The sequence below is a fragment of the Grus americana genome, chromosome Z, assembly GCF_028858705.1.
Source record: "Grus americana isolate bGruAme1 chromosome Z, bGruAme1.mat, whole genome shotgun sequence".
NCBI classification, from domain to species: domain Eukaryota; kingdom Metazoa; phylum Chordata; class Aves; order Gruiformes; family Gruidae; genus Grus; species Grus americana.
The window spans coordinates 38,688,371-38,703,134 of record NC_072891.1 but is presented as its reverse complement, the minus strand read 5'-3'; the positions used below and the strand labels follow the sequence as shown (position 1 = coordinate 38,703,134).

At 44.6% G+C, this 14,764-nt stretch overlaps 1 protein-coding gene across 8 annotated transcripts in view; it reads right to left on the bottom strand.

The window, feature by feature from the left end:
* FOCAD (focadhesin) overlaps positions 1-8,959 on the bottom strand; it is a 136,007-nt gene extending 127,048 nt beyond the window's left edge. Inside the window, exons 1-3 of one of the 8 annotated variants that reach the window (XM_054809384.1) lie at positions 8,846-8,959; positions 1,362-1,467; positions 834-922 (exon numbers count right to left, since the gene is read on the bottom strand). In XM_054809384.1, coding sequence (XP_054665359.1) covers positions 834-890 — 57 coding nt within the window. In that variant the 5' untranslated portion in view covers positions 891-922; positions 1,362-1,467; positions 8,846-8,959. Of the gene's footprint in view, positions 1-833; positions 923-1,361; positions 1,468-2,094; positions 2,320-8,845 lie in introns of those variants that run through there. The other 7 variants (XM_054809385.1, XM_054809390.1, XM_054809387.1 and 4 more) reach the window with 7 other exon arrangements.
* Between the last annotated feature and the right edge of the window lie 5,805 nt (positions 8,960-14,764).

Below are 14,764 nucleotides of genomic sequence, written 5' to 3'. Positions count from 1 at the left end.
TTCAGATAATCAATGTACCCAGAACAGCAGCTGCATCTACTCTTCTATGCACAGACTGCATTCACATGAACTTATTCCATCAAACAAATGGCTACATATTTAATCCTGAATTCAAAAGAGGAGAGGAAGAAAACAGGGAAGTTAGCAATGATCCTATAAGTGAAGAGATACATTTTTAATACTGAAATGAGAGATGGTCAAAGCAAGGAAGGTGTATTTTTTTTAAACAGTGCCTATTAATTTCTTCCTTCCTGTCCATTAAAAATACTATGGATAAACACTTTATGCACATGAGAAAGTTTCATGTGAACATGATCAGGAGCCAATGCATAGATCTGAAAATGAAGGGGTTTGGTCTGCTGATGACAGTGGAGCTGTATACGCTAATTCTTTGATGACAGACAGGACTGCAGTAGTTCATCAGCTCTCATCATGCAGGAAGAAAACAGATCAGTCCTAAAGACAGTTATACAAAGTATTCTCAAGTATTTCCACCCCACACATGACATCTGGTAGCTGCTGGCTTCTCTCGAGATCACAGGGTCACAAAAAAACATTTGGCCCCACTTACACCTTCCAGTCCTGCAAAGTTTCAGATTTTCCTGCAGAGACTTTACAGCGATGAGCAACTATGTCAAATGTTTGGATTACACAGAGAGGGCAATTAGCATTTGTTTGCAACTTAAGAATACTCTACTTCTGCGGTTTTCTGCCTTTGGAGAAAAAAAGGAAGCAGACAATGTCTTCCTTATCACCTTTTTACAGTCAGACAGCAGCTGGAACAAAGGTTTCCACAGACAATTCAATTTGTTTAGTGCTTTTAAAAAAATTACCTGTGACTGAATAACTGCATTAGGAAATTCAAACCGCTTCTTGATGTCATCCAACATTTTGGCTCTGTCATATGACCCTAACTGTCACTCTGCAAGAGATTAAAGAAATATACTTAGGAGTAGGAAAGAAAGCATGCTCTTTGCCAGAAAAAAATACAGATTTATGTTGTACCTAACAGCAGATGTAATCATTAAAGCATTTTCTTCCCCCTCCGAAGTCCAGCATATTGCCTTGCTTTATGGGCTTAAACCCAAGAAATGCTGAATACTCATTGGTCTTGTACAAAGAATGGGTGATCGACATTTCTTAAAGCTGAAGCAAACGTACAGTTCCATATGGCACAGCATATACATATTTGTTGAGCATTTATCCTTGAGAGTATTTTAAGTATATCTCATTGACTTGAAAATGGGACAGCTCAAGGGAAGTGTTCACAGTTTCTAAAACATAATTTAAAATGCAAAATGCTCCACAATGTTTTCAATTATGTAATGAAAAAACAGATGTAAAACAAACAAAAGACCCACCTGAGACTGTAAATGGTAATTGTAGATAAGGGCTGGAACACTTGACAGAAAAACCTTCTCTCTAGGTTGGAATATGCAGGCACCCACAAACACACAGGAACCTAAACTGGAGAGAAATCAGTACTCAAGTTACTGCGTTGCATACCAGTGAAACTAATGGCCAATGGCAAATATTCAAACATTTCAGTTCACTGTAAACACACCTCCAGTCACTTGGGATGGCTTCCTTAAAAAAATAAAAGTCCTAGCACTTGCTGAAAACCTAAGTGTAATCCTCTGCAGTAAGCACTGAGAAAACATACACATGTGCAGTACTCCAATTACAAGACTTGCTATTGCTGTGATGCATTCAGAAACTTGCCACTTATTTCAAAAAGACGGAAACCCTGGAAACATGCAAATGCAGCACATGCCACAATAAATTCCATTCACAGCAGGAAAACTCAAAATTAACAGTTACCACCTCAATGAATGTAAATTCCTGCCAGTTAAACAGCAAAATATTCCCATGTACTTGTGAATTACATTTTTGAAAGTTCAGGAGAAGAAGGAAAAAGTTAACTACACTCAGAATGATTTCAGTATAAGTTTGTATTGTTTTAGAATAGATTTAATTGCATTTTGAGACAATACGTGTCCATATAATAAATGAATATACATTAAACTAGAGTTGGCATCTTGCTTTTTTTAAAAAAAGAAATATGATCGCTAGAGCAAACAATTGCAGACATACCTAGATCTGTTGAGCATGTCTCATAACTCCAGTGGATATAGATGCATTTAGCCTATTTGTATTCACCAACCGGTCAGTGTCCCTCCCGTACTGGGAGATCCAAAACCGGACATGTCCATACGAGGTCTAATGAGTGCTGAGCAGAGGGGGATAAATCCCACCCTAACCTGGCTCCCCAGGCTGTGCCCTGCTCACACTGCCTGGGGCACTGTGGGCCAGGGCCCATAGCCATCTCTGCAGAACTGCTCTCCAGCCAGCCCATCCCCATCCTGTACTGTAACAGCTGGGGCAAGACAGGGCATTTGTCACTGCTGAAACTCCTGATGTTCCCATCAGCCTGTTCCTCTAGTGTGTCTACAGGGCAGCCCTGTCAGCGGGCAAACATCCTACCTTTGACACAACAACACTGCAGAAGACAGTGTTGAAAGCCTTGCTCAAGTGAAGGTAAATGACATCTACCACTCTCCCCTTGTCTACAAATCCAGTTATTTTATCCTTCAGAAAAGGCAATCAGGGAGAGTCTGGCATAATTTTTCCTTGGTAAATCTATACCCACATTTACTCTTTAAAATAAGAATCAGTGAATCAATTAGGTTGGAACAAAAATCTCCAGAGGTCATCTAGCCAAATCCTCTCATCAAGACTGGTCTGATTAGATCAGCTTGCTCTATGCCAAGGATGGAGTCTCCCTGGGCAAGCTGTTCTGATACTCAGCAACCCTCATGGTAAAAAAACACTGTTTCCTAATACACCTAATAGAAGTTTTGATTTGTATATAATATGATTTGTATTTGTGTATATAGCCAGCTTGTGCCTCTTGTCCTATTGCTGTGCACCTCTGAGAACAATCTGGTTCCATCTTTTCTGCATCCTCCCACCAGACAGTTGCACATGGCAATACCGTCTCTCCTTTGCCTTCCCTTTTCCAAGCTGCACAGGCACAACTCTCTCAGCCTGCCCTTGTACACTTTGTGCTCCAGACCCCTGATCATCTTGGTGACCCGTACTAGGCTTGCTCCAGTGTCCTTCTTGTACAGAGGAGCCCAAATTCTGGGTGTAGCACTCCAGACACTATCTCACGAAGGGGAACAATCATGGCCACATATTGCACGTTCTTACTCATACAGCCCAAGATGCAGCTGGCCTTCCTTCCTTGCTGCCACTCTCTACTGCTGACTCATGTTCAACTTGGTGTCTACTAGGACTCCGCTCAGAGCATTTTTTATAGAGCTGCTACCTCGATAGCCAGCCCCTGCCTGTATCAGTGCATGGGATTATTTCATTCCAGATTAAAGACCTTGCATTGCTCCATATTGAACTGCAAAAGGTACCTGTCAGTCCATTTCTCCAGATTGTCCAGATCCACCTGAACACCACGCTACTTACCAGTGCTTTGAATGGTTTCTGCAATTTGGCATCAGCCACAAATTTGCTGACTACACTCCATCTCATCATCCAAGTCACTAAAGAAGGCACTACGCAGTGCTGAGCCCGCTAGTGATGCACGTGGGACAGCATTACTTGCCAGTCTGACTGATTTTGCACCACTGATCACCACTTTTGAGCCCAACCATCCAGCCGGTTTTCCACTGACTATTACTGTCCACTTACCAAGGCCATACTTCACAATTTGATGATAGGGAGATGATGGAAGACTGTAACAAAGGTCTTGGTAAAGTATACAACATCCACTGCCCTCCTCTTGTTCACAGCTTTTCCTTATAGAAAGCAATGAGGTTGGTCAGGCAGGCATGATGTGCCCTTCCTAAATCCATGCTGACTGCTCCTAGTGACACCCTGTTGTTCTTGCATTTAAAAATGGCTTCTACAAGGATATGATCCCCAACCTTACCAGGGACTGAAGGGATACTGACTGGCCTGTAGTCAACTGGATCCTCCTTCTCATGCCCAAAAATGTGCTCCAAGAGGATACACTCCATGATCTTCCCACAGACTGAAATGAAGTTGACGTTTGTTGTATTCCACACTGACCTTTTTGCCTTTTTTGAAAATGGGTCAGTATTTGCCTTTCTGCAGTCATTGCAGATCTCCACGACCTTTTGAAGACTGACAGAGAGCAACCTCACACAGGGATCAGCCAGCGCTCTCAGCACCATGAAAATGTCCTACTTTTCTTTGTTCAACATTTTACTATTAATGTAACAGTGGAAGCTCCTCCTGTTGCCATCGACAAGCCCTGCAAGTTTCAATTTGCACTGAGCTTTGGCTTTTCTAACACCATCTCTGTATGCCCAAGCAATGTTTCTAAACTGCACCTCTGTAGACCACTGCTGCCTCTGCCTCCTGTATGCTGCCAATTTTGCACTGGAGCACTGTTTAGTCTCCCAATGCATCTACTTGATTTCCTGAGTATTGGAATGGCCTCTTCTTGCATCTAATGCTGTGCTTATAGCTCTGCCAGCTTTGGACACATTCCAGCACCTCAATGTCTGCCTTGTACCGAGGGGCCCAAAACTGAACATAGTACTCAAGGTGTGGCCTCACCAGTGCCGAGTACAGGGGCACAATCACTTCCCTACTCCTGCTGGCCACGCTATTCCTGATACAAGTCAGGATGCTGGTGGCCTTCTTGGCCACCTGGGCACACTGCTGCCTCATATTCAGCCGGCTGTCAACCAACACCCCCAAGTCCTTTTCCACTGGGCAGCTTTCCAGCCACTCTTCCCCAAGCCTGTAGTGTTGCATGGGGTTGTTGTGACTCAAGAGCAGGACCCGGCACTTGGCCTTGTTAAACCTCATTGAGTTGGCCTTGGCCCATCGATCCAGCCTGTCCAGATCCCTGAGTAGAGCCTTCCTGCCTTTAAGCAGATCAACACTCACACTCAACTTGGTGTCATCTGCAAACTTACTGAGGGCACACTCAATCCCCTTGTCTGGATCATTGATAAAGATATTAAACAGAACTGGCCCCAAGACTGAGCCCTGGGGAATAACACTTGTGACTGGCCGCCAAGTGGATGTAACTCCATTCACCACAACTCTCTGGGCTCAGCCTTTCAGCCAGTTTTTTAACCAACAAAGAGCACACCTGTCTAAGCCATCCCACCAAAGCGTCCCCTGAATAAGTCAAAATCTGTTCTCCTGAAGTTCAGGGTCCATACTCTGCTATTGGCCTCCCTCATCCCTCTCTTTCTCAGCTCCAGACATTTACAACCAAAGGCACCAAAAGAAAATAAAATCTCACTGTAGAAAGAGACAGAAAACTGCATCCTCAGCTGATCTGATACTTGTATAGTTTCTGATCTGAACTTTAGAACTGGGAACCAGATGAATAAAAAATAAAGATGCCACCCTGCATACTGCTGAAAAGCTTAGATGGCAATGCAATTGCAAAACATTGCGAAAAATACAGGAATCCACGGCATCCAACTCTAATGGCATTTTTTGAACAGCATGTTAAAAAGACACAGTATCAGCAACCTGACAAGCTAGCACCATCACCCTTAACTACAAAAAGAACTTCAAGCATCACAATGACATCATCATTCTACAAAGCACTTCTGTCCATACTAAAGCAGTCTGCTGAGCAGGCATGGATTTACCTACACACTTAATACTAAGCAAGAAGGGTTCTCTTTCATTAGAAATTACATAGAAGAATTAGGAGCTATAAAATATATGTAGGCTAAAACACTTAATGATCAAGTATTATGAAGAGAATAAAGAGAACAAAGCTAACTTTTAAGAAATTCTTTTTCCCATATGGATTTTGCACAGGTATAAAGAACAGAAAATTTTTTATCTCAAATACATACTTAATAGAATAACTCTTTGTAGCTAGGCTCTTGAACGCTGTTATTTCACATTAGTAAAATACAAACATTAAATGCTCTTTTATAGTTCCCCTAATCTATGCATATGGTTTCATAATTATTCATCTGTGCAAAAATAAGCCTTTCTTCTCACTACGCATTATTTGGAATAGTTACTTTCTCTCTGCTGACTTTCCACCCCCAAAGAAACAGATCACGGAAGATGATTACTGGCAGTGTTGTCAGAATACCATTAACATTTCATCCTTCTGAGAAGAGGTAAAAAATTCACAGATGTTTAGCAAATTTAAAAATTGCCAAAAGAAAAATTTTAAGAAAGTAGTACACAGTCAAAGGGTAATGGCTACTGTTCTTTGAAAGCTTTGAAGAAATAAGCTTTCATGTAACATTCATGTTGGCATCTGGAGGTCAACTGAACTTAGAAGTTCAAGACTTCTATCAGAAAATGGTGAGGAATTGCTAAATGCATTCTTGAGCTGGGTAGCCTCCCCATGATGCTATTTATTCATTTGTATCCCAATTCTCAAAATGTCATTTCCAGTCTTCGCAATAGCAAATAACCTCCATGGAAACATCATACAATGTGCACTCCACATTATTTGTGCACACCACATTATTTGTGCACTCAGAGTGATGATATAATGAGACAAAGTATGAACATGTTTAGGAGAAGCACAGCTGCTGCTGGTAGTAACTAGTAACTGCAGAGCCAAAAGATAGTGAAAAATCATTGCAGAAAATTCCAACTCTGATTTATAAAATGGAACCTCAGCACTACCTAAATCTGGAGTTAGTATAGAAAAAAAAAACCAACCAAACAACAAAACAAACCCTCTTCTTAACCTACTGTCTTGCTTTTTGGCACTGAACATGTCGAAGCTATCAAGATTAGGTCAAGATTTAGACACTGTGAAATGAAAGAAATAAAACAACAGGTGAGGTTCCCCCCTGCCCCCTTCTTCAGTTTAGGTACCTACTTTAATTTGGAGATCATGTTAATTTAAAAAAAAAAAAAATCTTAACAAGAGCTTTGTCACCTTTAGAAATCATGGTTACTACCCACTCTTGCCAGTATGCCAAGCCCCTTTTATAAATGGGTATAAGCATCACTATTTTTTGCAGTCCTTTTCTCTTATTCCCAGGAATAGCACAATTTCCACACAATAATCCCAAGAATTGGAAAAGCAACAGCAGAATAGCACTTCCTATTTTTCATTGTCTTTTACCACAAAAAAAAAGAAGGGCCAGGTCTATGAGAACTGGTGAGGGTTGTGGTGGGTTGACCTTGGCCAGACACCAGGTGCCCACCAAAGCCACTCTATCACTCCCCTCCTCACCTGAGCAGGGGAGAGAAAATACAACAAAAGGCTTATGGGGAAATAAACCCAAATCTTAAAAACAACTTCCCCCCGTCCCACTTCTTCCTGAGCTCAACTTCACTCCTGATTTTCTCTACCTCCTCCCCCCCAGTGGCACAGGGGGACAGGGAATGGGCATTGCGGTCAGTTCATCACTTGTCTCTGCTGCTCCTTCCTCCTCAAGGGAGGATTCCTCACACTCTTCCCCTGCTCCAGCATGGGGTCCCTCCCACAGCAGATAGTCCTCCACTAACTTCTCCAACGCGAGTCCTTCCCACAGGGTGCAGTTCTTCACAAACTGCTCCAGCATGAGTCCCTTCCACAGGGTGCAGACCTTCAGGAACAGACTGCTCCAGCATGGGTCCCCCACAGGGTCACAAGTCCTGCCAGCAAACCCACTCCAGCGCAGGCTTCTCTTTCCACGAGGTCACAGCCTCCTTTGGGTGCCTCCACCTGCTCCAGCATGGGGCTGCAAGTGGAATCTCTGCTCCACCATCATCCCCCATGGGCTGCAGGGGGACAACCTGCCTCACCATGGTCTTCTCCCTGGACTGCAGGGGAATCTCTGCTCTGGCACCTGGAGCACCTCCTCCCCCTCCTTCACTGACCTGGGTGTCTGCAGAGTTGTTTCTCTCACATCTTCTCACTCCTCTCTCTGGCTCCTGTTGCACAGCAGGTTTTTTTCCCCCTCTTATGTTATCCCAGAGATGCTACTACCATCACTGATGGACTCGGCTTTGGCCAACAGCAGGTTTGTCTTGGAGCTAGATGACATTGGCTCTGTTGGACACCGGGGAAGTTTCTAGCAGCTTCTTACAGAAGCCAGCCCTGTAGCCCCCCCCCACTAACAAAACCTAAACCCAACACAGAATCCTAATGATAAGAAAGACAAACATTGCTATTGCAACTGAACCAGAGAGGTGTTGTCATGGCATTACACCTTCAGATCTGGTCCATGCCAGTCTACCAGAAGTAGCTACATCAAAGTAACCTAAGGTAAATTACACAAAGTGATCGCTGAGAGCACCGAGATCACATTTCCTGTTTGTTGCCTTTTGCTCATTGTTAAGAACTCTTGATTCAAGCCAGTGTTCCTATCGAACCAGCGGAGTGAGAATACCTGCAAACACTCCCACCGCTTATGTGTCACGTGCGCAGCACTCCACAAGTCCTCAAAATAACCAGGTTTAAATAAAAACAAAATAATTTAAAAACCGACAACTAAGTAACAGCAGCAGTTGCTGTTATTTCGCTGCTGGCCTGACGCCGTTCCGGTGCCCTCTGCCGCGGCTACATACCCCACAGACCTCACCGGGAGCCGCCCGTCCCGCTGCGCGTACAGCGCGTACCGGCCCAGCACGGCCAGATTCCGGCAACCCCCCTAAGAGCGTCCCCGGGGGAGGTGCGGCCCCCCCACCGTCCAGCGGCGGCTCGGTCCCCGCGCCTGCCCAGCCGCGGCGGGAGGCTAGCGCCCGTCCCGCGGCCCTGCACCCTCCGCCTCGGCGCTAGCGGCGTCCTCGGCGCCAGGCCTGCCCGCGCGGCCAGCACAGCCGCCTACCCGCCGCGCCGCTCTGCGCGCCTCGCCTCGCCTAACCTCACCTCACCGAGCGACCGGCCGGCTCCAGCGGCGTCTCCCACCCACTCCCCAGCGGAAAACGTACGCTGCCGCCAGCCCGAGCCTTGGCCTCCCCCGGCGGCGAACGCGCCTGCGCGGCGGATGGCGCATGCGCATCGGCTACGGGTGCCTATGGCGGGTCTGGGGGCTGGCGGATGTGCGGGTGGGTGGGCGTCGCGGCTGAGGGAGACCCGGACGGTAACTGCCTGGTTCTGCCTGTCGTCACGTAAATCTGTCGGTTTTTTTAAACGGTGCCATTACGGCAAGACGGCTCTGAGCCATCAGGATGCTTTTCCGCGATGTGGCTATGTGCGCGCACCGTGAGGATTGCATGGCTCCCCGCTGCCCAGGCCCGCTGAGCCGAGCCGGGGCTGCCGGCCGTTCCTCGGCCGCGGGGTTTGGCCGGGTTTCATGTGCTTGTGCGCCCGGGCGCCTGGGGCCAGGCTTTTGTGCAGGCTGCGGGGCGTGAATTAGTCATCTGGTGCTGGCAAGGCTCGGACTCTTCCTTACAGCCAGACTGAAATGCAGACCTAAATCCAAAGACTTAAACAGGAGCAATATAACTTGTGTTGGAAAGGGTAAGGTAATTCATTCAAGGAATTTGTTTGAAAAGGGCTAGGTTATTCTGTAATGCGGTGTGTACTGTGAGTTGGTTTGAGCTGAAAGTAGTGAAATGCTGACAAACGTGAAACAGAAGTAAATGTAGGCAGGTCCATCTAGTTTGGGTTTTTTTAAACAGTTTTTTTAGTTTGAAAAGACTAGGGAATTGCTTGGTTCCAGGTTCATAAACTAAAGGCATAGGCAGTGGGTCCTGGACCTGCTTCCATTGAATTGGTGGGAAAGCACACACTGACTCTTCAAGAGCCAGAAAAAGCACAAAAGTGACCTGGAGAACAGAACTCTGCTCTCGAGTTGCCTACACATGTACATGCAAAGTGAAGATCAGTCAGATCCCTTAGATCATGTGGATAGCTTGTTTTCTCCACGTGACTTCTGCACAGTAACTTTTTGCGAACAGCACATACAAGTATTTGTGATGTGGCTTTCGGCGCAGTACGCTGAGCCCAAGATGGGCTCACAAGTGTGCTAGCTGCTGGAGCTGCAGTATCCCAAGATCAGCTAAAAGGACCTGGAGAACCTTTCACAGTCATGTATTTCAGTCTATCTCTAGGTGACTGTAAGCGATGGCATGAATCAAAATGCAGTGTTCAGTCTCCTCTTCCCATTCCATTCTTTCTGCTTCGTCTAAGAGCATCTCGCTATCGACGAGTTGGTTCGTTATTGGCATGCTATGTGATACTTTGGGTCTCATATTCTCCATTTAGTTCTTGAGACACGGTAGGACATGCACTGCTGTGTGATGTGGCTTGGGCCTGATTTATGCTGCTTGGTACCCTGTTCTGTCAGTAACCTAAGTGACAGCTAGACTTAAAACCTGTTGAATTCTTCTGTGAAATCACTGAATCTTAAATATATTTAAAAATCTTTGATGTTGTTTTATAAAGTATAGATGATTACGTATTTGAATAGTTAGGAAGTCTGTATAATTTATTATTAAGTCAGGTTACAGAAATAAAAACTGAATGGAGAGGGGAGAGCGTGTGCAGTAAGCCAGGTAATAATTTTGGCCATTGCTAGTTTTACTTTGAAACAGGCAAAAAAGTACTTTTAGTGGACTTGACTGTCTTTAGGGTTTTGAGGTCTTCGCATGCTGACCATATTAAGGGAGGACAGGGCATTTGTTGTGGGAATTTTGGTGTGGGTTTCCCCCATCCCAGTAAGTTTGACTCGGTGGAAGAGTTGCACAGCCGAGCATTTTCCCAGTAGCAGAGAGTGTGACTGGGGTGCCTGCCTTCTGTACCATGGAGTGGGGGGTGAGGTGGCAGAGAGAGGTGGTGTGAGGCTCTTTCTGGATATCAGTAAGAAATGTTAAGGAGCAAATGGCTTAATAAAATAGCTGATAGAACAGAAAGAGGAATGTAGATAGCAAATAAATCTTGTGTCCGTTCAGACAGTGGGAATCCTGCATTCATGCAGCATTGTTCCCATGGCACACTGCACTGATCTCATATGTGAAGAGTTTCCTCCTTTTTGGCTGTTCGAGCTGCTATACAATTTTCTTACAGGAAAACAATTCTATTCATAAAGGATATTTGCATGAGAACTTCATGCAGTACTTTAGATAAGGGCAACACCACGCAAGTAACGTAAGTGCCAGTAGCGGGTGGGAGCTGCCTGAAGGCCTCTCAGCTCCAATGCACTGGCTGAGTTTGTTTGGTGCCAGGGGACTTGTGCAGCATAACACAGACCTTAAGTCCACACTGGACACACAGTGCAGCCCAGCACAGTCCTGCACCTGCTCAGGTTAGGTCTGATGTGGGTTTCTGACTCCTCAATGTACAATGGTCTCCTGGTCAGGATCAATTCATTCCGCTCCTTGATCTATGTACATGTTATCTCTCCCAAAGATACTGTAAATTACAAATTACATTAATAACATACAGGCTTCTCTGGCCCAAAGTGTAAGGCCTAATAGAGCAGGTGTGGCCTGTTCAAGATCACTGACTACTGGGACACCGTGTCTTCTGCACGCCTCCCAATACAGCTTGTCTGGTCACTGCCTCGTATGCTGCTCAGGCAGAGAGTGAGTCAGTCCTAGCTGCCACCACATCCACTCTTGCAGTAGGTAGACATGGAGAGAGTGGATGCATTTGGTAAGCTTCTTTGTTGTCCTGTTTCCCTTTTTTCCCCCACCTTGATAGAGACTTTTTGTTTATTGCCACATAGCCTTTTAGCCAACCAGCTTTTCTTTTTGAAGCTGCCATGTTGTAGAGGTTGCCTTTACAGGTGAAGTGTGTTGCAGTAACACGTTATACCAAGGAAACTTTTCTAGCCATGTGTCAGCTCCATGTTACTCCCAAGAGAGGAGACCCCTGGTCTCTGAGTATAGTGCTAAGTCTGCTATTGCCCAAATGAGCATTAGCCAAAATAGCTTTCAATTAGATGAAAATTACAGTGAGATCTCTTGAGGGGAAAGGAGCATATAGCCTTTCAAAATATTTTGATGCTGACAGTTCTGACCCTGTTTATACTGTGGAGCATTTTGCTTTGAGAAGCACCTCTCCATAGTGGTTTCATGCTTGGCATCAGATTATCAGGGATATCACATCCATTCTCTGGATTAATTGACTCTGGTGCCTAATTCCCAGCACTGTTTCAAAACCCTGAGCTTCATGCAGATCATCTAAGGACATTGATGCATGAGGGCATTGAGTGTACATAACCCAAACACTCTCACAAAGGACTTTTGGTAGCTCCAGAGACTTGGTCTTGGCTTGAGACAAAAGGAATCCATCTCAACTGTATGGAATCATTTACTGTCCTATGGTCTCAATCTGGTTTAATACTGTTTTTTCCTATGCCCACATCTCAGAAGCAGGAAAAAAGCAGATCTCTCTTAATGGACATACTTAAATTCACAGATTCTTTTGATTGCCTTTCAACTTACAAGTCTTCTAGAGCCTGGCTGTGAAACTGAGATATATTTTCTGTAGTTCCCTGAAATAGTGTCTCCAGCTTACAAGGTCCTCCATTAAAGTAAAAGAAATACTTGGTAGTTATGAAGGCAGCATCAGCGCCAAAGTCATAACTGGGTTTGATTCAAAGCAGTTAATACCAGCTGCAGATTATGCTGCAAAATCTGCTTTCACTAGTCAAATTTGAAAGAAATTTGACACCTCTGGGAGGTGTCTCAAACATAATTTCCTTCTGGTCTTAATGTGGCCTCTCTGTTATACAGAAAACAATAAAAGTAGAATTTGTTTAGCTTGAATTAGGCTGCCAAATAGGCTTACCACCCTCCAGTTCCTGCAACAAGAGTTTTTGCAAAGGTCAGTAAATCCATGAAAACTGCCCTGTTAACTGGCCTATGAATTCTTTCCTAGGAGAGAAACTAGACAGCAGTCCTTGGCTCAAGTTACACTTTTTCTAGGACATTCTGAGTTGTTTTATCAGGGGACAGTCATCCTGTGAGGTTTGATAGTGCTGGTGATGCTCCCCAAGAACTGCCAGAAGGTTCTCTTGGCAGCTTTGGTAATGTACCCTGAGGTCTCCCAGTGAAGGTTGTTATCCAAATGAAAATCATACGGTAACAGCACTGATAATGGCCTAATCTGCATATCTCATTTCTTATGTGGAGTTTTATCCAAGCCAGAAAGCAATTCTATGTTTAAAAATTAAGGAAAGGAATAAGGAAAGTCACAGTTTAGAATATATTGCAGAAATCAATAGCAGCAAAGCCTGCCTCTATTAACATTTATTTATTTTAAATCTCCTAAGCTTGATAATAAAATACAGGTTTAGCAAATGGGCCTCGTCAGCTATGTCTTTAGCCTTTATTACTAAAATTAAGGCTTATTTAAAACACATTAAACTTTTAGATGCAGCTGCTTTTACTGCAAGCAGTAGTTGGCTATGAAAGGCCATCACTCACACACACAGAGCTTCCATGAACTTCAACAAAAGTTCAGCACGAGGGTAGAATTGAGCAGAGTCCCTGATTTGTATCCTCAAAGCCTGTTGAGATTAATGGGAATTGAAATTGCTTAACACTTGGCAGGGAGTGCTCTGCAGCTCACAAGATTAGGCTTGAAATGCCCTACTGAACCTTATCCTGCAGCAGTTCATAGATAAAAACTCCCTTTGTACTAGTGCAAGCAAGGCCGCCCCAGTAGCTAGGCTGCCTGTAACAGTACAGCACTTACTCTGCTGAAGAGTGGTATCGAAAGTTTGAGACACATCCCTGGCAAAGACTAATTTCTGTCACTGGTGGAGCATTTCCATTTCCCATTGGTTGTAGTGAGTGGCAGAGGGCACCAAGACACAGAGATACTAAACCCTAAATATGTCAATTTTGTCTCTAAAAAAGAAATAAAACCCGAATTGCCTTTTCTTGTTTGTTATTTTACCTGATTTAGAGCTCTCTTGGATTAACCTCTGTGAATTAAAGTACACACACTTGTGATTTTTATTTTTAGTTTAGATATGCCTGTAAAGTGAATGCCAGATGACATTATTTCATCCCTTCCTTTTGGGTAGTTGCTCCAACAAAACCTAATAAGCCCTCAAGGTAGTTACGTGTAACAGCGTATTTCATGGTCTTGTGGGCAGAGAAGTGGTATTTCTTAGTTTACAAATCCCCTTTCATACTCACTGGGTTTGGTTTTTTCCATCCATTCTGTCATTGTTTGATCTTACTTGGGAGCTGACTGAAAATGACCATCTACACCTGAGCTACTAATACGGAGTTTTTTCTAGGATTTACTATTTTAAAGATCCATTTGTTGTAACTGAAATGAAATCATAGAATCATAGAATGGTTTGGGTTGAAGGGACCTTAAAGACCATCTAGTTCCAACCCCCCTGCCATGGGCAGGGACACCCTCCGCTAGACCACATTGCCCAAAGCCCCATCCAACCTGGTCTTAAACACTTCCAGGGATGGGGCAGCCACAACCTCCCTGGGCAACCTGTTCCAGTGCCTCACCACTCTCACACTAAAGAATTTCTTTCTAACATCTAATCTAAATCGACCCTCCTTCAGCTCAAATCCATTACTCCTTGTCCTGTTACTACACTCCCTGATAAACAGTCCCTCTCCAGCTTTCCTGTAGGCCCCTTCAGGTACTGGAAGGCCGCAATTAGATCTCCCCAGAGCCTTCTTTTCTCCAGGCTGAACAATCCCAACTCTCTCAGCCTGTCCTCGTAGGAGAGGTGCTCCAGGCCTCCGATCGTCTTCGTGGCCCTCCTCTGGACTCTCTCCAACAGCTCCATGTCTCTCCTGTACTGGGGACCCCAGAGCTGGACACAGTACTCTAGGTGGGGTCTCACAAGAGCGGAGTAGA